The following is a 26,460-nucleotide window of genomic DNA, read 5'->3' on the forward strand; positions in this document are numbered from 1 at the left end:
GCCACTTTGCAGAGAAAACAAGCACTGGATGAGGCGTTTATTGGTTCCCCCTCTTGCACATGATCAGCTCCAGAGGAGGAGTTTGTTCCCAAGACTACCGAGTCGGGCAAAGGGGCTAGGGTAAGGGGCAAATGGCTCCCAACCGCTCCAGTGGTTCAGGAGGGGTTTGGGAGCTGGATGTACAGCCCGCAACACGGCAAAAGCCGGAGCAAATGCGAGATGATCAGTGCCCCCCTCTTTTCCAAGCCCCACAGCAAGGCGGAAAACCTCAGTGCACCGTCCAAAATAAAAGAGAACCAAACCTCACCGGTGTCTGTCAGAGGTAGGTGCGGGCCGCCTCCCGGATGAGTTTTCATGCTTTGTTAACACCTGTGACTGAGCATTGAAATCTGGCTTCAGGATGTTGTATAGCGTACTTAACCTATAAATTCCTTTGCTTCTTTTCTCCATGGATAGAAGAAAAACGTATCTTTTCAGTGCTGCCTCTTTTTCTGGGTTGTGCAATAGAAAATCCTTCTTGTTTCGAGTTGTTTTCCATCTTCTGCTTGCATTTTTTGCTGCTGGTGCACTCATAACTCTGGAGCGTGGTTGCAGCTAGGTGAGTGGAGACCAGAGGTCTGTTTTCAGCTGTCTAGTTCTTAACATTTCTTAGCTCAGTCTGAAGTAGTCCATGTAAAACCACATTTCTTCCTTTGTCTTTAGGTTTGTCTTTTAGCACTAGGTGACTGGCTTTCTTTTCTTGCAAATTAAAATGGTGTGTTCTCCGTTGAGGAATAGTTATGTGGTTTTAGTCAGGTATTTAAGTATATAAACATACATGTCTGTCTCCAAAGTTTGCTCCGACTTAAATTCTTCAGCTCTCTGATGATTTTGTTTTGGGCCCAGTTCACACACATGTTCCTGGAAACTTGTAATGTGGTGTGTCAGCCTGTTGACATCTGCATCGTCACTCCTGAAAGCAAGATAAAATGGGACAGTCAGCCACATAATTTTCACTGGTGAAGTGATCATCTCTTCATTCTGCACCCACTCTCACTGAGAATTGAAAATACCAGTCGGGCAATCACCTTTGGGAATTCGAAAACATTTCATCTCTGAAGAGTTTGGTGTAAAACTAAAAATATTTTAATTTTTATTTTCAAACTGGATTTCTGGGAAGATGCTTTTGGCCCTCTGGCCTTTTCTCCGGTGGGAAGGAGTCTCCTCACCCCAATTTCTGCTGTCAGTCATCCTCTGAAATGTGCTACCTTGCTAGCCAAATGCCATGAGGAAGATGACCCAGGCCCTCCCCTATGCCTGTATAAGAGGATTTTTATTGCCAGTCTTAAGTACGGCATAATTAAATCACCTGCCATCACAATCCAGCCACCATGAGGGCACCTTAACTCCTGTGCCTACAGCCTAAGGGGGACATACATGAGAAGCCATTTTGGGGCTGAGGGGCTGAGCGCTGTCGTGGGAAGGGAGTGGGGATGGTGCCTGGGTTTCATGGCCACTGGCTTCCACGTCACAGCTTCCCTGAGGCCATGCTGAGATGAAGCAGGCAACTCCCAAGAGGATCGGGTCACAGCCCGCAGCAGGGCCCCTTCCCAGGGAGGAGGCTGGAGAAAGGGGTGAGATAGCTCACCGTGAGGGAGCAGCCTCTCAGGGGAGCCAGTAACGGGTGCACACCCTGATGAGGTAAAAAGCCCCTTGGAGCAGAGGTATGGAGGGTTTAGAGAGGGTAGAGGGACTTTGGGACGGACCCACACAGGCGGGAGAGGCTGGTCAGGGCGCTCAGGGCCCTCCTCATTTCCCGCCATGGAAAGGCAGGTGGTCTCATGTGGCAGACATTCTGTCCCCGCTGGGCTGGACCTGCACCACTGTCACCACCAGGGAGATCCATCTGCTACAGCCCCTGCCGCCCTCGCCCTCCGCCACGAAGGAAACGCAGGCAGAGAGGGGGCAGTGGTAGGGTCTGTCCAGGTTTAGGAGAAATGGTCCTGTTGTCAAGGCGCAGTTGAACTTTCAGGGGCTGCTATGTGAGGGTTGGAGGCAGTGTTTTCATGTAAAGGAAGCACTTCTGGTATTTTGGATTGGGGGTTGGGATAAAGGGCTCCACTTTCCTCCATTATGTGTCCTTAGGAAGCACCCATGATGGTCTTTTTCAGTCAAATGGGTATGTTGAAGGTGTCAAATTATCCATGGTATGGAAACTGATACTGCAGCTACCTCTTGACTTATAGTGTAGTCCCATGTCTCCCAGAGGACCAGACACCCAGGAAAATCCAAATAATTCAAATAAAACTCCATCAAATACCACCTGGCTCAAGCTACCCCCAAGTAATAAATTTTTCTTAATTTTTTCCTTTTTTTTTTCCCCTCTTCCCCCTGAGGAAAAGGTTCACAGACTTGTCCCACAAGGGCAATATGTTAAAAGCAATCATGCTTTCAAAACTCAAAACATACAAGTCTAGACTTGCCCACATTGGGCTCGCTCCGGACTTCAGTTTTTCTTTTGGGCATACTTCAAAAAGCACTTTTGTGAGAAAAAAGTCCGTTTGGCTTTAATTAAGCAGATTGGAATAAGCAACGTTTGTAAATGAGATCAAGGCAGTTGTTTATAGAAGTCTCATCTTCAGTGTTTCTTGCAGAGAATATCTGGAAACAGCATAGCAAGTGGTAGTGTATATGGTTTGCCACTTAACTGTTGTTGCAAAACTTAACAGGTGATGCTAATGGGCACTTATAACGTTCATCCTGACAAAACAAAGCATAAGACTTTAAAACGGAGAGAAACTATCTCCATCAATATCCTTTCATTCTTCCTGCAAAAGATGTGCAATCAGATGTGCAAAATTCATTTTTATTACATAAAATTGATTGTTAATATATTAGAACATAAAGACACATGTTTTTCTTCACAGGTGCTGTTACAATGAGCAAGAATATCCAGGCATTAAGGTACTACACAGGTTTTGTTTCTTATTAGATAAATTCCTGTACCTGCTATCTGTCATTACAATAAACAGCAGACTCACTGAAAATGGAAGCTAACAGATTCCTAATGTGTAGTCTGTCATACTAAAGTGACAGGAAAGACGTGAACACAAAATTTCAGGTTATGGTGCCCAAGGCACTCTAATGTGAAGGCTGAATTACACTGATCATTGTAATTTGTGTACCAGGATAACTGTGGATAATTTTTATCCACAGTAGAATGAGTTCTTCCTGTTGGCAATAGGATTTCTGCACAAATAGCAGGATATAGTACTGCCTTTTGATAATGAATTTGCAGGGGTCCAGGCTTCTTCCTACTATTAGATTCAGAATCATTCAGCATTAGACAAGTGAAATTCAATTATTTTATTGGTTTGGGTAATTTTAATTTTTTTGTCCCCCTAGAAGATGGTGGTTGGATTTAGTGATTTTTAAATACTGTTGTGTATCTAATATTTGAAAGTTTCTCCCAAAGAAGGATCATTAATGAGTTTGAAAATTAATGGCCAGCTGAGAACAATGGTAGTGGTATTTTTCTTTCTAAAGCTTTGATATACTGCTTCATTCAGTCTCTGATGGATCAAACCGAAGTGTCATCTCACTACTGTGCTTAGTGCACCAGTGTGTAGTAGTTGATGCATAGAAAAAAGGGAAAAAATATGGTTTTGCTTAGTATATCTCAGTGTCCAGGGAATTAGAATGTAAAGACCTACTGAATCTGAATGTCTGTCGCAACTATCAAATTTATTAGTCCTGGGGATTTGTCTAGTCATTCTTTTAACCTGTTTATGTGTTTAGGTTATACCCCACAGTAACAGGGCAGTGTTGATAGAACTTCTGCCCTTGCCTGTAGCTGATGCCTCTTCTTTCCACCTTCAGGGTAACAGACTCCTCAGGATTTTTTCCCACCTGCTCTGCACCTCTGCTTGCATCTGTGTCCTCTAATATTTTTTATCAGTAATGTTATAGAATGAAAATTCAGGTTTATCAGGATGTGTTAATACAAATGCAGAGGTGGCATAGCAAGTGCAGTGCACAGACACAGGGACTTGTTGCATTGTGAAAAAAAAGTGCTGCGTGGGCAGAAATCAACTGTGCATGTTGTAATTGGGTCATTTGTGAATGTCACAGTCCTGCTATGTAGACACAACACTACTAACACTAAGAAACAAGGAGCTGCTCTCCTTGCTGATCTCATGTTCCTCCCTCACTTGTAGGCTTGCCACTTAAAATTTTTTCCATAATTTCAGATTCCTCTTTGGCCCTCAACAATTTTTTCTTTGTGTTTCCTCTTAGCTTTCTTCTATTTACAGCTTGTAGGTGAACTGCCAAAACTTACCTATTATTCTCACTTAGACTGGGTTTCTTTCTCTTTTGGTCAGAAAAATTCATTTTTCTCTCTTTTTTTTTTTTTTTTTTTAATCTTATCTGTCTACTTTCTTTGCAGACACTCATTCCTCCAGGAATGTAGCAAAAGATCTGTTGTCTGAACAATTCCAGTAACATAAGATGGTGTGAATCAGCACAGGTTTCCTTTCTTCTGTGCTTGAGGTTTTATATAACCAAACACTTCTTCTATTCTACAAGTTCTCCAAGATGTTTCTTATTATGCTTGCAGTGAAGTATTTCACAGATTTCTGTAGATTTGACTGACCAAACAGTAACAGTTTTGTGTCAGTAAGGTTGCATTTTATTGATCAGCTCGGAGAAAAAATGTGGAAATAAAAGGAATTCAGAAGATAAACCAGTTTAGATCTGTTTATTTGATGAAGTGTTATTTTACTTGTTTGGACTTTTATATATTACGCCTGCTAGTGGCAAAACATGATAGTTCAGTTGAATACACTGAAGTTGCAGCAGGTGAAGATGTGGCACTGTGTCACCAAATATAAGTGCAAACCAGGAAATCACAACGTTACCAAATAAATTCTTTGGTTTAACTTCTCTTTTCAGTTACTCATTTCAGGTTGCTTTTGTGACACACTGCAATTGGATACTCTTCTGCATTCAGTCCTGCCTTTTCAGCATATGTTTCTATGTGCTGTTCTGCAGGGAGGCTCTGGAAAGACAAACAAAAGAGGCTCTGAAACTCCATGAAGAAATCACCAAATTCCCAGTGGAATCAACAATACATTATTTGAGTCATGAGGAATCTTTACCAAGTGGCAGTAGGCCTTCCATGGGCAAGTATTAAACAGATTTCAGAACAAAATTTTGGAGTAAATCACTATAAACACTGCAGACTATTATGTGATCTAGAAAGGTGCTCATAAGTTCATGTTTTGAATCCTCTTTAGGCCCTGTATCTTGAACAGCTCTTGTTGACACAAGCCCAAGGTAAAGGCAGAGCAGTTTTGAAGTGTTCTCCTTTGAACACTGTGGCATTCCCCACCCAGTGTGCAACCCTAGAATAGACTGGGTTTGTTGTTCCTACGTTTGACTGTTGACAGATAGTCGCTGAGAGGCACTAATGCCCAGTTTCTACAGATGATGGTTTATTCTCGTATAACAACTCTTGTTTCAACAGTTAAATTTATCTGCCTTTCAGGTGCTGCTAGCCCATTTCTCAGCAATCAGAATGTTTTAGCTTCTCCCATTCTCAGCACAGTGGTGGAAAACTCAGCCTCTTCTAATACTGGTAGCAGTCCACATGATAGTGTCTTCTGTTCCAAATATGAAATACATACTGATTCTGAGGAGAAAACTCTAAATGATGCTGGTGAAGAACACATGGAAAACATTCTGGAAGAATACTCATGGAAAGGTAGACATGTGCAGAAGAGGCTGAATGAAGTGAGTTGCAAATTTGGGTCAGCTCCTTAAGTACAGATGAGCTTTTGTTGTTTTTGTCATCGCTGAGTCTTTGAACAGTTTTGCCAGTGCTATTTTGAGCAGTGTCTTGGCTGCTGTAAATTATACTTGGCCATCATGATTCCCACATACCATTTGACAGACAGAAATAGGCAATGAGCAGTAATGTTGTTGGCACAATCCTCGTAACAGTGTTCCATGCATAGTCAGTCTACTGCAGCGCAATGTGACTAGCTGGTTAACTAAGAAATATTTAAAAATTTAAAATTTTAAAAATCTCTTCATTCCTATACCCATGCTGCTTTCAGCCTCATTTTTTTAGGTTATGTATTTGAGTATTTTGGTTGGTTCAGTTTGGCTGGTTATTTTTTTTCTCCTTTAGACCACTGAGCTCCATGAGCAACAGAAAATCAATTTAAGACTGATCATTGCTGATTTGCAGACCAAACTGATGGAAGTGCAGTTGGAAAGAGATGCACTTCAGGATACTAGGTATGCAGACCAAGAGACATGTATTATGGAGAGTGTATGTATTGGCTTTGAGAGGCACACTAGATCTCCTAGGTGAGAAGTTTACCCTCAGGAATGAAGACAAATGAGACTGTGGCTGGTACCTTGGTTTAGAAAATGGCTTAATATGTACTTGTAAAAAAACAGCAGTTAATCAACATAAGTATTATACCTATTAGTCAAGATAAAAATCCATGTTGTGAATCCTGTTTTCTAAATTTTTTTTTTGGCTTCCAAATTCAGACAAAAGGAATCCCAGAGCCAGGAGAATGTAAAAATACAGCTAAAAAAGACTATTCAAGAGCTGGAAGATGCCAACCAGCTGCTGGAGGAGATGCTGAGGGAGGCTGACAGCCAAACTGAGCATCTGAAAAAGATGGTCCACAGCCATGAGGAAGTACTTCTGGAACTACGTGGCATCCTAAGGGACTACGAAGACAGCACAGGCAAGAAAATCTATGAGCGTGAGAATATTACTAGCCTATACATCCAGAACCTGAGCACAACCTTTGCTGACATCCTGCAAGATTTAGACTCAGAGGTGTCATACCTCAAAGAAAAGGTTGTCCTGGTATGTGAAGAATGTGCTACTGTTCCTTCCAACACAATGTGTTCTGTTTTTTAGAAAATATTTTTGAAAACTCCATGAGCTCCATCTAAACTGCCCTAAGGAAAATGGTTATGGCATAAAGAGGTACAAATGCTACTTTGCAGTTAAGATGGCAGGTGCTGGTATGCCAGCCTTTTACACTGTTCCCAACTTGAGATTGCATTTATTGCTGGAATTTAACCTTTACTGTACATATTTTCACAGTTCCAAGGTAGAAGCAAAATGAAGGAAATTATACTTTGCAAACTACGTTTAGACTGTGTTTTCTTTAGGGGTTAGCATTGTCATCTGTTTACATTAGGTCAAAGAAGAACTTGAATTATTGAAAAAAGATTCACAGACCCAAAAACAACTTCTGCTTCAGCAACATCAAAATAGGTACCTGTTCTCCATTTATTTATTGATAAAACATAAATAGACATGTTTTCCCATGCTCCATATTTCTTTTCTGATGCTGATGATATAGGGGGTGGGGAGTAGCAAGGGCACAGAAGCAATATTTTGGAGGACTTAGTAATTGTTCCGTTCCAGATGTTTATTTGCTCTTGACTTTCTGCTGTTTTTTCCTTCCATGCTGACAATTTCCTGTTTTATTCACAGCATCAAAAAATATTTTGGAAGAATCTCTACACCTTATTTTTGTAATTGTGATTGGTCATTTAGGTGGAAATCTAGAATTTGTTGGGAGATTCATTCCACTGTTAAAAGAAAAGGTTGAAAGTAATCACTTTGGTGGTTACATCAGCTTAATAATTTCTCGAAAAGCTTTATCCTTCCTTGTTCAAGAAGTCCTAATTTCTCCAGCTATCCACCTGAATTATACAGTAACCAAATCAAATTTGGTATAATAAATTATACAGTAATCAAAATAAAAGGGTCAGTGACTGGATACAGAATATCTCATTCGCAGTGGAACATCAAAATTATTACATTTCTGACTACTGAAAAGTATCATTACCTCTTCAGTGGAGAAGTCAGTTTGCCAAGACTAAAATGATAACCAGTATTTTCTTTTTGAAATGGAATTGAGCAGCTAATAAGTGAGCATGAACAGGAGGTGGCAGCACTAACTGATAAAGCTAACAGTGTACACAGCTATGAAAATAACCAGATGGAGATCATTCAGTATATTTTTTGATTATAGTGTAAAAAATGTTAAGACTAACCTTGAGAGAAAGCTTATGCTGCTAGTATACTCTACTCTGCCCTACACTTTTGGTTTCTTGGTGGTTTCTTGGTGTCTTTCTTTGAAGAGTTAAGCAGCCCTTGCGTAAATTATGGAATGATGAAAAAATGGAAAAACCGAAAAAAACATGAAACCATGCTATATAGAGTGTTATAGTTGAATTAAATTACTAGAGTCCGAAATAAATTCACTAAACATTTATTAAGGTAGGAAAGGAAAAAACAGCGCGCTGGGCGGCCGGGGGAGTCGCAGCTCTACCCAAGGCTCGCAAATTCCGACAAGTAACACAGACTTTTTATCCTCACGGAGGTCGGTTTCGACATCTTCGGCACGCCTCTCAGCTTCTTTTTGTTATTATAACGTCTTTAAGACTGGCGCTAGCTTCAAGGTCGGTTTGTAGGTTTGAGCAAATAGTTAGGCTTTCAGTCACATAACAGTGGGGGTTGTGCATTTGTTAACAAGGAGCTGTGAAGTTGTAAATTACAAAACTAATCTCTTTTACACTAAGGTCTAAACTAAACAAAGACAAAAGTTCAGCAGTTGTCATGGTAATATAAGATTGCAGTTTAACAGTTGCCTTGAGACAGTACATCTTGCAACCTCGCACCTAAGTCCTTTCTCCCTTGCCAGACAGACAGGACGTTCTCAGATCAGTTGCAACAAGATCATTCCTTTTATTAAAACCCCCGTTTGATCTGCAAATTACCCTTGATCACTTATCACATAGAGGAGAGACAGAATGGCCATGCATTAGGCAGACTGTGAGAATCGAGAAACTCAGGCTGGTTCTCGACTGAGAATCAGGAAACTCAGGTTCTCTTCTCAGGCTGCTGTGGTTGAGGAGAAGAATAAGGCCAGCAAAGTCAGTGGAAATACAAACTGGCTCAAGCTGTCAGATCTGTTCTTGCCACCAGCTTTTGGAATGATGAATCTCTTCTCTGAGTTGTGAACATTTTCTGCAGAGTACATGGGTACAGTCAATGAATGAAAGAGTATGTAAGCTAAGAGCTGTGGCTGCATAGCACCATCACCTTTGCCTTCTAAATGTTGTATGGATTCAGATACAAAATTAATTTCCAGCAGCATTATCAGTTGAATCACATCCAAGAATGAATAAACAGTTGGGACTATTTGCATACATGTACAAATAGTAATGAATGGTAATTTTAAAGAAAGGGTAATTTTCATTTGGGATAAGTAGGTATGTTGTTACCATTGACTTTGGTAACAATTGCGTGAGAATAAAAAGACACTAATTCTCACTGGCCACTTGATGACTCAGAAATCAGGGCTCAGTATATCAGTTAAATGAGGACATCCTATGCAGTGTTGCAAACTATGGATGAGATTTAAATATCTTTATACATTAATACCTGACTTAAATCGTTGAGACTGAACAGCTGATAACAAAATGCTTCTCAGTTCTGCTTATAAAATAGTTGGGGTGCATTTGAAAGCACACTTAGCTTTCTTAGAACTTTCTTGAGAATAAATGAGTTATCATCAGTAATAAAAAGTATTAAGATTACAGTTTATGTAATTTTATGTTATTGATGTCAGGGAGCAAAAAGTACTAACTAGTAAGAAGGTGTAATTTTTGTGTGATCTCACTGTGAATGATAATTGTACTTCTAGGCAGTAAGTGGTCATACTGATTGCAGTGAAAACAACCACAAATGTTTCATGATTTGATGGTTCTTACAGTTTCTAATTTCTCCACCTAAAACTTTTCTTAGAGAACAAACAAGAAACCAAAATTCAGTGCATGCACATCAAGTCAGTCACCTGGAGTCTACAGTTTCTCAGCTGTGTTCTGAATTAGGAGAAGCTAAGAGGATGTATGAAGACAAGGTGTGTATGGATTTGTGTGTTAGCATTAGTGACAATGCAACTGGGTATGTGGATATCTGAAATGTTCTGGATACATAAGGAAGGTCTTTTGATAAGAGATTGCTTCAGGAAAGCTTTGTGGACAATAAGATAAATTACATTATCCTTAACTCTGTTTGTATTATTTTTAAGAACACGGTATCTTTCTCTAACACAAAATAGCTTTGCAAAACTTGTTAAATACAAACTAGTTTTGCTGAATGTATTGAGAGCATACTATAAATGATGCCTTCTGGAAATACATAAAATGATTCTGCACCACGGACATCACTTGCACATGCAGGACAAGAACGTTGTTCCACTATACCACTAGACAGTATCTCAGAAAAAACAGGCAATAAAAATAGCTTCTTATTTAAGTTGTATTGCCCAGAAAATTTCTTTGCTAACTTTTTCTTGGTAAGTGCAAGGATGGGAGAACATAGAGATTACAGCAGCGTCTAAGAAGCATTTAGGTTCCCAGAGATGCCCCATTGTGAATTAAGAATCTTTAACATTCATTGAAATCCAAAGGCTTCTTATTAGCAGGCTATAATACAGGCAAAAAGGAGAGGCTGGCCAGCACCTGTGTATTCAAACTGTTTCTTAATCCCATTAGAAAACATTAGTTTTGACAAATGTTTTTTTAACCACGTTTATCCCTGAACACCAACTTTCTTTCGGGTAGTAGAGCAGGCAGTCACTGCTGACAAATGGAGAGAACTTCTTGCAGTGCCACCACAGAATCTCCGCCATGTCACTAACTGCAGCATTTTATATCCCCTTTCCATATCACATCTGCTGTATCTTTCACTTATTTCACTGCTTTGGATTCCAGTTTTATAAATAATTTGACTGTCTTTAAATTCTTTCTTATTTTTGGTGAAAGATAATTCATGTTTTCCTTAGAAAATTACCTGAAAACAGTTGCTTTCCACTCTCTTTAAAAATTAGTGGAGCTGACCCATGCAGAAATGGTTGATGGATCCAAATCAAGCTTAGATTACAAGACATGAGGATTTAGGCATCCTTCTCCTACATAGTACTGGAAATGGAAGGCTCAGGTCACAGGAGTGCTGTGAAGTTTGGCAGAGCTGATAGTCTCTGATCCAAAAAGGTCTGAGAATGGAATGGCGGGGATGTGCAGATCAAGCCTGTGGAGCCATGGTGTGTGTGTATTTGCACTATAAAGCAGAGCAGGAAGGACATTGTGATTTATAATTTCTGTAGGTTTCCCCTTCTATCAATCCCCTTAATTAACACATACCAAAACTCAAACTAGTCGGTTCTGAAAGTGACTTCTCACAGCATCATAACTGAACCATGGAGAATTTGTAAATTAATCTCCATTACTGTACTTCACCCTCAAGAAAGAGTACAGTATACGGTATGCTTTTTATGTTAGGTCTGTTTACCTGAATTCTTTTGATTTAAATCATGCAGTGCACAGCATAAGGTCATATCACATATATAGCTATAACTGGTGTGTGTATTCCTTAGGCATGTACCCTTTCATAATGTTTACCTCATAACAGGTGTAAAATTGGAAACTGGGAATCAGTTTAAGGCTGTTTTTCACGCTCTACCAACTCCAGAAGATGTTGGGTTTGTATATCTATAAAAGATTACACTACTTGGTCCAATAAAAATTGCTTTTGACTAGGAAGTATATTACACTGAATTGCTAAGGTAGACTTTAGTGAGAGACAAGTTGATAGCTGAAATCACTTGATCTCAGGCTGTTATGTGGAGTCATTCCTGGGAAGCTGTGAGAGAGAATCTAACTAAAGCCTTTACAACTGTATGTCTCTCTTACAATAAGCATTTCTCCACAGCTTATCTGGTAGGAGAAGACCTTAGCAACTAAAATTTTCAAGGGAGTGTGTAAAAACCGAAGCTAGTGTAAGTTGTTGATACCAGACAGTTTCAGCAGTCAGAAAATCTGGTACTTAGTGGATATAAATGTAAATGCGTAAGTGTTCTGTTTGGATATGCCTATGTTAATATCTTTATTAAAAAATGTTGTAGACTGGACCATCATCTCATATGCCTACATCCTGTCAGAGAAAGTGACTACTACTGTTTGTCTGCACGTTTCTTAATGTATTCATAGTGAAGGAGTATACCTCCCTGCCTTAGCTCCATCAAACCTGCTGTTAGGCCTAGTCCATCTGAAGAGCTTCACTGTATCGTTAAACACAAAGTGAATATGGCTGAATATATGCTTGGGACCAAATTCTCCCTAAATCAGCTTAATTGTACAGGAGAGGCCCTGTGTGAGGACAGCTCTTTCTGTCACTGTATGCAAAAGCCCTGTTGATAATGTACATTGTCACTGAGCTCTGTAGAAGTTGTACTTCAGGCTTAGATTTTCTGTGGAAATATGGAGTAGTTGTGTAAGGAGGGTTTCAGGGAGAAGTAACCTAGGATTTACTGAGATTTCTCCTGATGGAGGGCTCCACGAGATGAGGAAAAACCCCTTTCAAAAAGGACTCAGGCAATTACAGGACAAAATGACCCTGATAACGTCCTACTGCTTAGGCATTGGAGCTCTAGAAAGAGAAGATTACTGATTTTATCCGATTTTGGGGAAGAAAAACTTAATTAAAAAATCTTCAAAACTTTTTTTGACAACATCCTCTCATATCATCCTGATGTTCCCAGCCCCTGTTTGGTGAAGGACATGAGGTTTTGGGACTAGCCCTCCATAAATGGTCCATTACTAATTGGAAAGAGTTATGTCATCATTCTAATTGTATGCATTAAAGAGGGGGTGGGGGGCAGAAGAGGAAGGGAAGGTATTATCTCTTGTCACAAGCTGATAAAACATTTTTAAGGAAGTAGAAAGGAAATGCCCAGATTTTGGTATTAGCCAAATGAGAGATTGCAGATCCTAAAGTGTTTATTAGAAGAGCACTGTAGGAAATTTCATGGATTTTATAATTGAATGATTCCATGTAAATTGTGTTTTATTCATAGTTGTGTTATATTGGCTTTGCTAACTGGTAGTACTGCAAATCAAGCAAGGAAGGAGGTTGAATGGTTTTCCCATTCCATTCAGTGTTCATGGTGTAGGTAAGGAATTTTTGAAGAGCTGTGGATCAGGATGGAACCAGTTCATTCTCAGGAATTTCAGTTAACTCTGCAATGAAATTGAGCTTCATCACTAAAAGAAGACAACACAATTCTGAATACACCTAGGGAATAACTGCTGAGCCAAAAGATGATATTTGGACTTCTTTTGAGTAGAACCTAGAAGAAAATTAGAAGAAATCCAATGTACTATTTCAAATAGAAAACATTAAGCTAAATCTTAATGAATATTTGTCTTTATTCTAGGTTGAAGATCTTGAGAAGCAGTTGCACCTAGCTCATTCTGAGATAGCAGAAGCCCAGACAGAACAGAATCAGCATGGCCAAGAATTTGGAAGTCTGAATGGCCAGATTCATCAATTGTTGGTAAAAACAAGTGATGGTGTTGAAAAAAATCTTGCTTTCTAAAAGTGTTTCCTTACTGCCGGTGTTCAGATTTGCACATTGCTTGTTTGGAAGTGCACCAGTCCCCTTATAATTAAGTTTGAGGATTACTTTTTACTAGAAATTTGAATTAGCTGTGAAGAAAGTTTCCCAAAGGCCTTTTACCATTAGCGATGCAGGACATTCAGAATTAAGATTAACTTTAAGATTAATTCAAAACCCTTGAATCCTATGCAAATTATATGAAAGTTGCTGAGCCATCTTCACTTTAACCTCACAGTTTAAATCCCTCTGTTAAGGAACCGTGGTTCCTAACACATATTTTGCAAGACATATCCAGGATTTTCCTAACAGTACTAAACATTCCTTTGTAACTGATTGAGAATATTCACAAATTGAACATACAGTTTAAAAAAATTTTCCCACATAGGCTTGGTTTCATCACAGCTGGCTTCATGTACTGTAATTAGCCTTGCTTTTCTTCTTACATAAGATTATTCCTTAATTACTGAATTTTGAGATATTAGTTCATGTGGTTTCATTAGGTTTGTTTGTCCGGTTAGTGTCACTGCTTCTGAAGGAGGTGCTGAAATTATTTCATTCCATATAAGAAGATGTTAGTGTAAATCTTTTCCTACAGATTGTATGTAACTATAGAGAAGACTGAAGTCAGAATAATCATTGCATAATTGAAGATTAGGGATCTAATTTTAGGATTCCTTTTGTTCGTGTGTCTTCAGCTCATGTTTTCATTCTGCAACACTCTGAGCTTCCTACTTAGTTCTCTACTTCACCTTTAACAATATGCTGACAGTTAACAGTAGCAAAAGTTATCATTAGCAGAAAAGCCTATTGATAATTCAGTTTGGGCACATCTTAAATTCTTTTTTTTTTAAATTAGTAGCTCTAAAATGTGTATGTCAGTATTTTTAATAGTATTTCAATTTTAAATTATTATTTATAATTTTAGTTATGTACTGTTGGGATTATGTCAAAGGGAGAGAAGATTTAAGCTCTGGAAAACATGTGGCAGATTACTGCATGAAATGAAGCAAGCAGTGAACAATTCTAGCTTGTGATAAAGATGGGTGTTTATTAAGAGCAGCCTTCCTTGGCATGTAATGTAGTGCTTCACTGTTTTTCATTTTATGTTGACACAATATAATCTTTTTTCATTTTGTAGCTTATACTGATTTTGAGCTAGATATAAATGACATGAAAGACTTCAGTGTTGAGGTTTTACATGCTTCAAAATAATTATAGCACTAATATACAAAGTTGAAAGTTACTGCTTTGTTGGAAGAAAACATGTAGGAGGTGTCAGACTGGTTTAGCCAATATTTGTGTCTTCTGCTAAGTATAAATCCATGCAGGGGTCCCTATTCAGGTATGGAATCGTGTAATTGAATGTTGCTAATGTTAAGAGAAAGAACACAAAAATCCTAAATGTGATTCAGGGAGGGAGATGACTTTAATTTCTTGTAGACTGAACTTCATAAAAAAGAGATAGAACTAAGTCTAGAAAAAGAGCAGAACAAGCTGTTTTGGGATTGGAACACAGACAACGGCATCACCATTGACCATCTAAGGAGAGAACTAGACAACAAAAACATGCAATTGCAGCTCATGGAAAACACAGTGAAGGAAATGCGGACTGAATGTCACAGAAAAATGGAGCGCCAGGTTGGTGAGCAATGCAGTGTGAGAGTGTTCAGGGTAGAAAGTGCACTGACTGGGGACTGTACTTCAGAGAGCAATACTGTAACTCTGGTTATCATGGTGGGGAGGCCTCTGGAGCTCATGTACCAAAGTTTTCCTTCCAAAGATGCAGATACATGACAATCAGAATTTGCAATTTTTTTTTTCCTATTAATCTGACCTGTCCAGCCTTCATGTCATTTACTGTTGAGGAAGTAGAAGCATAATTTTTAATTTTTATTTTTGACATACAAACCTTGGGAGAAGATGAATGTTCTGCTGATAATGTGTTTGATTTTTTCTGTAAACCTCCAAAACAACATTTTGTAAATTGCCAGATGTAACAAACAGATTATTGAGGATAGTATTTTCAGTAGTGAGTGCTTCTGTAAGATGCTTTACTTTATGTAGTACTTAATGAAGTTTGTGTTTATAGCCCTAAGCTGAATGCAGTGCTATGTCAGAAAGAATTACTTCTGACAGAGTAGATTCCTAGACACTGACTTGTAGTAAGTACATTCCCCTTTCTTCAAGCCTTCAGCCCCTCAAAAACGAGCTGTAATTAGGTAACCCACTTTGCATTATGAATAAAGATCAAGTTAATTCCTTTTTTTTCCACCAAACCACAGACTTGTGCTACCTCACAGGTTGTTCTACATTTTCTCAATCCATTCTTTTTCCTTTAAAATCCTCCCACCAGGAAGTTCATTATTTTCTTCAGTTTCTATTTTGTACTAGTAGCAGTTCCCAAATCACAGTACTTTGTGCTTTAAATGGTGCACATTGCTGCCTGCAGGAATAAATTTGGAAATAAATTATTCATGTAAGTATTTTTTTCCCATCTTACAGTGCAGTCAGTCAAGTTTTAACACTTGAAAGTTCTTTAGCCTAAATTTTATACTAACATTTCTGGTTTATTCATTTTTTTACATTATTTTAACATTTTTTCATTTTATATGGTTAAAAATCTCATATTCTAAACAATACTTCGTTTATTAAAATGGATAAAGGGGAAGGAAAACCAGAAGAATCACACAGTCATTGTAGACCAGACCATACTGACTTAATTTTTCTGTAAAACTCAGATGTTTAAGATGAACTATAGTAAACCAGAAATGTGACAGGAAATTCTAAAGGTAGAAATAAACATTTCTCTTGGTTGATCCTTATATTGCTGTTATTCAGATGGCTGCAATTAGAGAAAAAAATGAAAGCATTAGAAGAATCTCGTCTTTGACTGTCCAACTGGAGTCAACCAAGGAAACACTTTGTAAAGTTAAGGAAGATCTTACAGCCAAACAGATTGATGTGGAGACTGCTGAGAAGACAGTGTCAAATCTGACAGCCTGTCTGCAGGAGAAAGAGAGAACCCTTGAGATTACCAATAAGGAAATCAAGAAACTACATTCGCAACTTGGCGATAGGATGCAGGAGCTCCAGGATCTAAAGAATGAAGAGGACCGTTTACATAGTGTGCAGTCAACATGTGAAACACTAAAACTACAGATGTTAGAGAGGGAAAGAATTGTTGAGATTTTCCAAAAACAAATCGATAACATGACCCAGATTGTGGGTCAGCACAATCAAACTGCTGGAGCAATGGAAGCTGAGAAATCTCAGCTTATAAAAGAAATAAATGACTGGAAATTCAAAGTAGAAGAATTTAAGGTGTGCAAATGATACTCTATATATGTCTCTTAAGACAGTAAATGCTTTCTGGTTTTAAGTCTGTATCTTAATGTGCTCACACTGTGGTTTTAAAGCAGGTCAGACAATGCACCTTGAAGCCTAACAGCACTAGAAGAGTTAGTGGGCAGAGCAGAATAATATTATCACATTACTGCCAAAAATGAATAATTCACAAGTGAAAAGCCATTGCCAAAAGGCTTATGAAAGTTAGAATATAACATGCTGACCTCGATGATACAATTGTCTACACCAGTAACAGAACCAGAAATACAATGTGTTACTGGAAAATAACAGACAGTGAGCACTCAGAATTCCAAACTGAGAACACTGTTTAAAACTGGGTATTTCTCAGACAAGAATTACAGGATATGGTAGTCTTATGCAGGTCAGCATCTTCAGTAAAAAGATACTCCAGGTGGGAAATTTCATCCTCTTCACTTGACCATTAGAACTGAATATGGAGGTAGTGCTACAAGAGGATGGAAATAATTTTCATGTTGTATGGTTGGTAAGATTAAACATGCTGTAAAGCCATCAGGTCAGATTTTATTATGCCCTTTTTGCCTGGATTAGCAATTTTCACAAAAGTAATTTGTCTGCTTTACTCTTTTTCTTTCTTGCCCCAAACTGTTCTCTGACAATTGAGATTTAAAGTGATGATGATAACTGCACATCTTTGTGGTTATTTATTATAATTATATATATTACACATTGTTACTGTTGTTTTTTATGTAAGTAGATTGCAAAGGATGAGAAAGAAGCCAGAATACATGAAATGGAGGCCAGACTGAGTGAGCTGGAACTGGAAAAGGTTAAACTGGTTAACACATGCACTGAGAGGCTCCATGCACTTAATGATATGAAACTGGAAAAAGATAAGCTAATGAATGAACTTCAAGCCAGTCAGAGTGAGCTAGCTGGCCTTGCAGGTAGGGATCCTCAACTTAGCTCAGCTCCAAGAGCTGCTAAATTGGGCTGATGTTAAAAATAAAAGAGCAGCTTGCTTGCTGAATCCAAATATGGCTGCTGGTACACAAGAAGGTTCCCTGCCAGCATGGGATGGTCAGATTGCTTCAGAGACCTATATCATGGTTTGGGATTCTGACACAGAATGATAGGAATGCAGTCTTTATGGCAGTCTCTCACTACCTGGAGCAAAAATACTTAAGCCGCTTCACTCTGGAGATCAGAGAAACAGATTTAGTAAATCACAGAATAGAAACTTGACCACTTTTTCCTCTGTTAATTAAGAGCCCTAGTATATCCCATTAACCATCTATGGTCAAATTACAGTGGAACGTTGTTTCTGTTTTGGAGTAGTTTTGCTACAGTGTTATTTAAAAGTTTATGTTCTAACTCCTGCGTTTTCACAACTGTTGTGTGGGGAGGCTGATCAAGGTAATATTTCAAAAAATTAGGGGCTGGACCCAAGGCAACTACCAGAATTCAGGGAGTTCTGCTCTTAAATCTGCACTGAAGCCAGATGATACTGTTCACATGCTTTGCTCTCTACACACCCCTGTACTCTTATAAAATACCCATGGGTAACATTATTTCTTCACAACTTGGCTATACTTTTAAACTCATTAAATGTTGTAAGGATTGAACAGATACTGTGATTTTACGTGAAAGGTCTGCCTTAGGTTTCTATAGTACTGTCAGGGTGAATGAGCTTTAGGAAAGGCTTATTGGAGTGAAAAAACATAGAGGAATTAGGGCCAAGCTGTTGATAGAGTCTGAGCACAGAGCTGGCTTGCAGTGGTATGGCTGACATGAGGGGTTGAAGAGAGAGATAAGAAACAGAGCTGAGAAGTAGAGTTGCAGTGGAATGCTTGACAAATTAGGTCAGTTCAGACCCAAGTGGTTATAAGTGTGGCTGGAGAGAAAAATTAACAGGGCAAAATGCTGTCTCTCACTAATACCCTTAACTTTTCCAATATGCAGTTGGTTCTAGCAACACAAACTCAGCAGTGGGGATTTATATCACTTTCTTGAACTCTTGCTTTGGCAAGTGACCAAAGAACACATTTATTTTGGGTGAAACGGCTTTTGCTGCCATGCAGGACAATGAACTACTAGTTGTGCATTTGTCAGCAGTGGATGTTACTTGCCTTATGTCTTAGTTATCTGCATATCTAATATTCCTTTAAAGAGGGTAGGTGAGAGATCAGTAATTTTAGTCTAGAAGAATGATAATTTTTTGACACTATAATTTCAATCTTTACCTACTTTATTTACCAGAGGGATTTGAAGATTTGAAGAGAGGTTACCAGGATAAAGTCAAGGAGATGGAAAATACTGCAAACAGACTGAAAATGCAGTTGAAATCTACCCAAGCTGAACTGGAACAGACCAGGACTGCTCTAAAGAATATGGAGGGATTGGATGGTAATTGTTGTTACGGATTGCATTTCCCCAAAATCACACGTTTGTCTTTTTAACAAGAGGATTTTGAAAGTATTGATCCCTCAGTAGATGCTATAAAAATATTCCAGCAACTTTGTGAAATAAAGTATTGCAGATGCCAACATTTTCATTTTACCGTTTATTACATACTGTAAAACTTTTGAATTTTCTCAGGTGATCTTTATGCATATTTCCAAGGAATGCTCTCTTAATTGTCTTCTGTGTGTGATGGGTCTGGTGCCACTACCTTGGACAAATCTCCAGCTGATTCTAATGGGTGGCTTGCACACATAAGTGACTAGGGAATCCTGGTTCAATTTACATATTCTAACATATTGCTGATATTAATAACTGACTTCCAGAGTCTTTTATCAGAACTCAGAATGCATAATCGATGTTCATTGAGAATTAACCTTGTCTTTTACAGCCATGAAAGTTGCAGGGGGAATGCAGAAGCAGATCACAGCCAAGAGAGAACAGATAGACGCATTACAGAGCAAGATTAAATTCTTGGAAGAGGCAATGACAAATGCAGCTAAGGTCACAAGAGCTCCCTGTAAAAGTATTTAACTGTATTCAGAGAAATTTTTCTTTGGAGGAATGCATGGCCAAAAGCACAATTGGCCCAGGAAGGATGAAAAATAATTTTATTTGATGTAATGGGCACCCTCCCTGTCCTCCCCCTAGCATATATCAGAGAATATCTCCACCAAATAAATTAGCCTCTATGTAAAGACAGGTTTTAGTTTATATTTGTTCCCCATGATAGAACAGTACTAGTTTCAGTGAGAATCAGGCTCTTACATACCAGCTCTTTTTAAAAATGTCAACTAAATTCTGTATGCTTCTAAATTTGGCCCACATTGCTTCCCCTCTTTGTTTTCTGAGGTGGTTCTTTGCAGCTGTGGTTGTAAACTCTCTATGTCAGAGTCTGTCTAGCATATTGAGGTCTTTCTAGCATTTTCTGTGACAAAGAAATTACTCAGTTACCAATAGCTGGAGTTTACTGAATGATCACTATAACCCGTCCTCCTTCTTTATTGGCTTTGGAACCTATGGATCTGGAAGCTTAAAATTCTAGTTTCAAAATGGATCTAAAATCTAAGATGTTATTTCATCAGACCTGTCCAATTGTACTTTCTTTATAATACCTGTCGTCTTGTTGCAAAACCTCATCTTTCTGAAGGATGCAATAGCTAAGCTTCTGAAAGGGTTAATTCAGATCTTTCAAAGAAAAAAAATAACTGCAGAAAACCAGCATGTGTAATGTAGGTAGTTATAAGTTTTTGACTTGTACTTTGTTGTCCTCATCTTAAATTCAGGAGAAGCATTATCTCAAAGAAGAAAATAATAAACTAAGTCAAGACTTGAGCTGTATTACAGCAGAAAATACCAAGATTGCTGGGGAACTGGAGATCCTGAGATCACAAGACAAACGTCTGAAAGAAAAAATATCGAAGATGGAGACTGCCCTTGATAAGGTAATTTGAGGTAGCTTTCAGTTCACTGAAACTTCTGGGATGCTTTCCTCTGCAATCACTTGGGAAGACAAAATGTATGACCTTTTACCTAGGTTGTATTTAGTGTAGCCTATTCGCATGTACTCTGAGATACTTACCTGAAGAGATACCTATAGTTAAGACTGTTTTCTGGTTTTTTAATGGTAAAAAGCTTTGATTTTCATTAAGAGAATTCTTGATTTACTCCTTACTAGCTCAGGGAAATACAAACTGCAGGGAATTTAAAGCAGATTGATCTTCCTAACAGTAGATTGACCTTCCATACCTTCCACTAGCTCTTGGCACTGCTCCTTTCTCTGGTGAGAAAGACTATTATTCAATATAACAGGGACTCCAGTGGAACCAAGTGTTGGCACACACTGACTCCACACATTTGTCCATGCTCAGCCCTTTCTGGGGCCCTAGAGCTGTAGGTCCCTCAGGGTGAGGGAAATTTTTAAAAACATCATGTTGTTTCGTTTGCCTTTCTTAGTTGCTGTTTCTGTTGCTGACATACCTGACTCTTAAGGCTAGGTTCTACATGTTGATCTTGCTAGCACATAAATCCCAGGTGCTCTACAGGTAAGCTGCTGGTCTTCCAGAAGAAAGAGTTCTTTTAACCCTTCTCAGAATTGTAGCTTTTCAGGATGTAAATTTCCATGTAAGGTGTCATTCTCAAATTGCTTTATTACTTTAAAAAATAATAGAAGTAATTGTGATGCCTCCTCGTGAGTGTGTCATTTCTTAATTTAAATGCTTGACACTGGAAACTTAACTTTCTTTGTCGTATATGTCATTGTGCACAGTACTAACCAACTGGCAGAGAAGCTGAGACACAGTGGAGGCAGGTGCTAACTGAAAACTAGCACATATGGTACACAGAGTAACAATTCTTAGAAATTAGTAAATGTTGTACTGGGTCATTTGACTGGATGCTCATATATACCATTGCAAAGCATCCATTGTATAAACATCATAAAGTGTAATTGACCATCTTGCTTGACATTAATGATTTAAAATTAAATGTTCAAAAAGTTGCTGCTTGTAATGATACAGCCACAGCACCTCAGGGACCCTGCCTGTGCCTCAGTGGCAGTCATAAAGAAGCACAGACAGAGTCAGGTTTTATTTTAAAACCAAAGAGGGAAGTCTGCTAGTGAGAAAAGCAGCCTGGTTCATAAAGGTCTCTGTCTCTCTTTTTCTGCTTTGGACTAGAGCTTCCTTTCTTCTTCTTGCTATCCTGACAAGCACTCAATGAAAAATAGCTATGTTAATGAATGGATCTTCTCACACCTTTTCAGAGTAAACTTTTAAAAGAATGAGTATATAATAATTTAACAAAGACAGATCATCAAAGTTATCAGCCATCCATTTTAAAACACTGAGTATAGTTTTACCTCATTAGCACAGTTGAAGGTTCTAATCCCAGAAGTGTTCAGTAGGTCTAGGACTGTCCCTGACAGTATTAGCTCCCTTCTGTGATATTATGGTGTGCATGTTATGGCTACTAGGGTCATATAACTGGTCAGTTGCTTTTGTAAGCCTATCAAGAAAGGTATCTGGTCATATTGCAGTGTTTCTACACTAAGAGCAATAGAGAAATACAGCATCTCTATGTGTACCTTGTTTCTTTATCAGAAAGAAAACAGGAAAAACTATAATCAACAGAAAGTTAACAAAATTAATTTATGTCCCTTATATCCTCTCTTACAGGCATCCATGCAATTTGCAGAATGTCAGTGCATAATCCAGTGTCAGGAACAAGAAGCTATGCGTGTCAGACTGCAGCATACTTTAGATGTAAAAGTAAGTATGTTACGGAGAAACATGAGTATAAAGTTAGATGCATTTACTTTGTGTCCTAACTTTAGGTGTAACCCTATTTACTGCCAAGTACTGTGTTCTGAAACCTTTTTTTACAATGGGCTACCTCATTGCTGCACAAGTCATATCCATAATTTTGGTCACATTGAAGTGCTTTTTTACTGTAAGGGCAAGAAAAAAATTAAACAGCTACAGGAATACTGGACCATATGCTTCAGCTGCTAAGCTTTGATTTCACTGGCACTTCAGCATTTTCTTGTGGCCACCACAAGAAAAATTCCCCACCTAAGTGGGGAAAAAAAAGCTACAAGAACTGTGGGACAGCTTAATTTTGTGGTGACCTTGAGATGTCCTCCACTTGAATGGTTCCAGAATATACATTAAAATTCTGAAAATAAACGAAAGTGCTGCTCTTGCACCCAGTTCAGTCACTAAAAGGATTATGTCTGAGCACATTTAATAATACAAGGAAGTGTTTGGAGAATTGAGTGCTGCATGTTATAAAAGATCTAACTAAAAGAGATGCCCTGCTACAGAGAGTGTGCTGTCTGTGCCCATTAATTCTGCTTAGCCATACTTGCTTATTCTGCTTGACTAATGTTTTTCTGCAGGAGCTGCAGGGCCCAGGCTACTCATCAGCTTCTGCTTCAGGAAAGCTTCAGCGTGTAGTACCCCTCTCCCACCTGCACTCTGCTATTGTGCCACCTTCCGTGAACTTGGCCAGCTGTGCCCCTCATGTGAGTACCTGCCTCAAAATGGGAGACTGCACAAGAAATGGGGATGTTCCAAAGAGTAAAAATAACATGGAATTTCTAAATGGGAGAGCATCTGGTAGGAGTGTCCAAGAGTGAATTCTTTACACCAAAGATGAAATAATTTTCTGTAACTTCTTTTATGTTATGGCCTTTCAGATTTTCTTTTTTTCTGTTTGCAAAATACATGTAAAAAACAACAACAACAAAAAAATCTATAGATTGCAATAGGAATCTTACTTCTATCACCAATAACATTTATAAACTATTATAATTGAAGGTACTGATCTGTTTTCACTTTTTTTTTTTGCTAGCACTTTACTTGCTGTAAATCACTTACATTTGACAGTGAAAATAGACTTGTACATAGTTCCTGATAAATTTCAACATCTGATTGAGCTGTAGTAGCTTTCAATACTTAAATCTTTCTCCAAGCTAGTCTTCACTAATTTTGATGAATTTTGTCCTGAAAGACACATCATTGTCCTTCCTTCCTTTTGTTTTTGTACATCTACATTTGGATTTAAAGTAGATGCTAGTGTTGTTCTAATTTTTCATTACAGAAAACATTAACTCAAATTTCTCATGCAAAAAAAAAAATCCTTTGGTATTTTCTATACAGATATTTTATAATTCTCCAGAAGGGATCTGATGCATCTCCCACAGAAATTGGTAGAGGTTTTTTCATTAATTTTTACCTCAAAATCTGCAGGATATTACAAGTTAGTGAAGATATTTTTCAGTAATTTTTTCTGTTTTTCTGATGTTGTGACAAACATTTACATCAAGGAACAAAGGGTAATTCTGTGAAATACTTGCAGCATCAGGCACTCCTTTTCTCTTTGAGTTTATTTATACTTTTGAGGATAAGGAAAGAAAAAGGACCGATTTTTAATGTAGTACCGTGATGAGGACCTAACAGGTTGTAGGAGAACTTGATTCAAGGTCTACCTGAATCTTCTTTGTTCCTGCATGATTAGTTATTGTACAAAATGAAGCATCTCCAACACTTGAGACAGAGACCTAACCTGGTCGATAGACTGGTTTCTTAGCTGGAATGTGGGAAAGAAGGATTTGTCTGATGCAGTATCACATTGACCCATTATGAAGCTGAGGATTTGTTCTCTGTATAAGCTTTGCTGACACTAGTATGTTCCCATTGGAAATGACTTTTTTTTTTTTTTCAATTAAAACATGTTAGCAAAATGTTTCTAGCCAGTTCCATCCACAGATGAAGCGTAAGTCAGTGAAAGAGATGCTTTGAACATGTAAAGTGCTGAGTAATCTGAAAAGTCCAGTTCTTCACAGAAAGAAAATGTTCTTTGAAGTAGGCCTTTGCCTCAAGTCCTGATCAGTAAAATGAGAATAATATTGCACTTCATTGCAGAGTGTGGCTATGACAATAAAGTGGTGGGTATTTGCAGACAACTCAGATGATACAGAAATGAGTGCCTAGAAAACACCCTGATATACTAGTATTTCTGTCTTCAGAGCTGTGTTTGTCTTCTGTACAGTAATACCTGGGATCACAGGTTAAAAAGGAGAAAATGGAGTTCTCACATAAGCAAAGATTATTGGTTCTGAGAACTGAAAAAGGTAATGGTTGTATTGTGGGGGAAGAAGCTTTCATAATTAAAGGCTTATTTTAATGTTTTTGACCTTGAAACCATAGTTGTAACTTTTTTTACAACATTTATTCAAAATGCAGATGTTAGTTGTCTTTTCTTTAAGTCATATTTAGTTGCTCTACATATTTCTGTCAGATAGCTTTCCAGATAAGAGTGCTATCATATTCAGAGGTTATTTTGACATTCTTCAAGTTATCATGAGCTATCTTCCGACACTTCTTAACTAAAATTACAAGAAATCCACCCTGTTTCTAACTGGTAAGACAAGAGCAGAGGGGGGAAAACATTTGACTTTGAGTATAGATAAGAATTAAAAAAGAGAATGCCTTTATAATACTTTGTAACTGCTTATCTTATTTCAGATGCCTTCCAAGCCAGGCATTTTGAAGGAAAAAACATTGCAGGGTCTAAAGAGGGTTCCTCAAGAAATAAAAAGTTCAGACTGTGACATTCCTTCTGTGGATCTTGGTAAAGATGACAGAAATGGTGGGAGGAAATCACCTTTAGCAACCATGAGGAAAAAAGTGTAAGAGTAATATACTGTTACTTTTTGTTGTGTGCTGTGTACTTGTATTGCCTTCTAAAACTAGTATCTGGCTATTCGTGTGCTTCAGGAGCAGTATAGGATGCCTTTTTGCAAGAAAGTTGGGTTTACGAGTAAGCTTGAGATAATCTGAAAGCTTCCAAAGCTGCTGTTGCTTGCCAGGTTCCTTAAATGCTTTAGGTGCTAGGGAAATAGAAGGTGACTACACCATTTGCCTTTATTGTTTGATTTTTCTGTTTCTGCTTTTATTTTCATTTAGAACTCCTTTCTTTTTCTGCTTTATGTAAATATCCCTTCTCTCATTGTTGAAGAAGGCAATTATTTTTTTACCCAGCAAATGATAATGACAGTGGTACATGAAGTTGAAAAATCAATACAGCACAAATTCTGATGTTTCTAATCCAGAACATAAGGATACTTCATAAAGGAAAATATAATTAATGGACTTTGATTAGGATCAAATTTATTTAAACCATGACAGTTTTCCCATAGTACATTCTGGTAGAACAAAATCACATCAGTCCCAATAGCCTGTGTCTTCTGGCTTTCTCTGCTTTTCCCAGGTATTTTTACTGAACAAAAGATCTGCCTGTTACCAACTTGAACATTTTTGACGGCTTAAATATAGAAGCTTCTGTTGTCACAACCATGCACAGAAGTTGGCCGGTCTGTCTGATTTTTTTAAGTAGTAAATGTACAACCTCTTCCTGCCTTGACTTTGCCTATCATAGATGGATTCCTGACATAGAGCATGACAATCAACAGTGTCCTTTGCCAGCCTGTACTATATGATTATTGCCTATGTTCTCTGTTTATGGTAGCAGTGGGAGAAGCTGTTATTTTCTACATATGATTGGAAGCTTTTATGGTTCAGACCATTTGGATTTCCTGAGAATTTTTCTCCCTTGCAACAGTGTTCTCTTACAGAGCTGAAATGAGGATGGGAGAATCCTGCACCTAATCATCCCTCAGTATACA

At 38.2% G+C, this 26,460-nt stretch overlaps 1 protein-coding gene across 1 annotated transcript in view; it reads left to right on the forward strand.

Annotated features, from left to right (window-relative positions):
• The first annotated feature begins 219 nt into the window (after window positions 1-219).
• CCDC158 (coiled-coil domain containing 158) overlaps window positions 220-26,460 on the forward strand; it is a 39,823-nt gene continuing 13,582 nt past the window's right edge. The window contains exons 1-17 of the mRNA XM_074904441.1: window positions 220-322; window positions 5,528-5,772; window positions 6,173-6,282; window positions 6,544-6,871; window positions 7,212-7,287; window positions 7,933-8,035; window positions 9,833-9,947; window positions 13,305-13,424; window positions 14,928-15,125; window positions 16,326-16,808; window positions 17,569-17,758; window positions 19,071-19,223; window positions 19,663-19,775; window positions 20,558-20,716; window positions 22,448-22,540; window positions 23,170-23,295; window positions 25,301-25,464. Of these exons, the coding sequence (XP_074760542.1) occupies window positions 220-322; window positions 5,528-5,772; window positions 6,173-6,282; window positions 6,544-6,871; window positions 7,212-7,287; window positions 7,933-8,035; window positions 9,833-9,947; window positions 13,305-13,424; window positions 14,928-15,125; window positions 16,326-16,808; window positions 17,569-17,758; window positions 19,071-19,223; window positions 19,663-19,775; window positions 20,558-20,716; window positions 22,448-22,540; window positions 23,170-23,295; window positions 25,301-25,464 (2,879 nt within the window). The remainder of the gene's footprint in view (window positions 323-5,527; window positions 5,773-6,172; window positions 6,283-6,543; window positions 6,872-7,211; window positions 7,288-7,932; window positions 8,036-9,832; window positions 9,948-13,304; window positions 13,425-14,927; window positions 15,126-16,325; window positions 16,809-17,568; window positions 17,759-19,070; window positions 19,224-19,662; window positions 19,776-20,557; window positions 20,717-22,447; window positions 22,541-23,169; window positions 23,296-25,300; window positions 25,465-26,460) is intronic.

This window comes from Athene noctua, chromosome 4 (genome assembly GCF_965140245.1).
Source record: "Athene noctua chromosome 4, bAthNoc1.hap1.1, whole genome shotgun sequence".
In the NCBI taxonomy this organism is placed as follows: domain Eukaryota; kingdom Metazoa; phylum Chordata; class Aves; order Strigiformes; family Strigidae; genus Athene; species Athene noctua.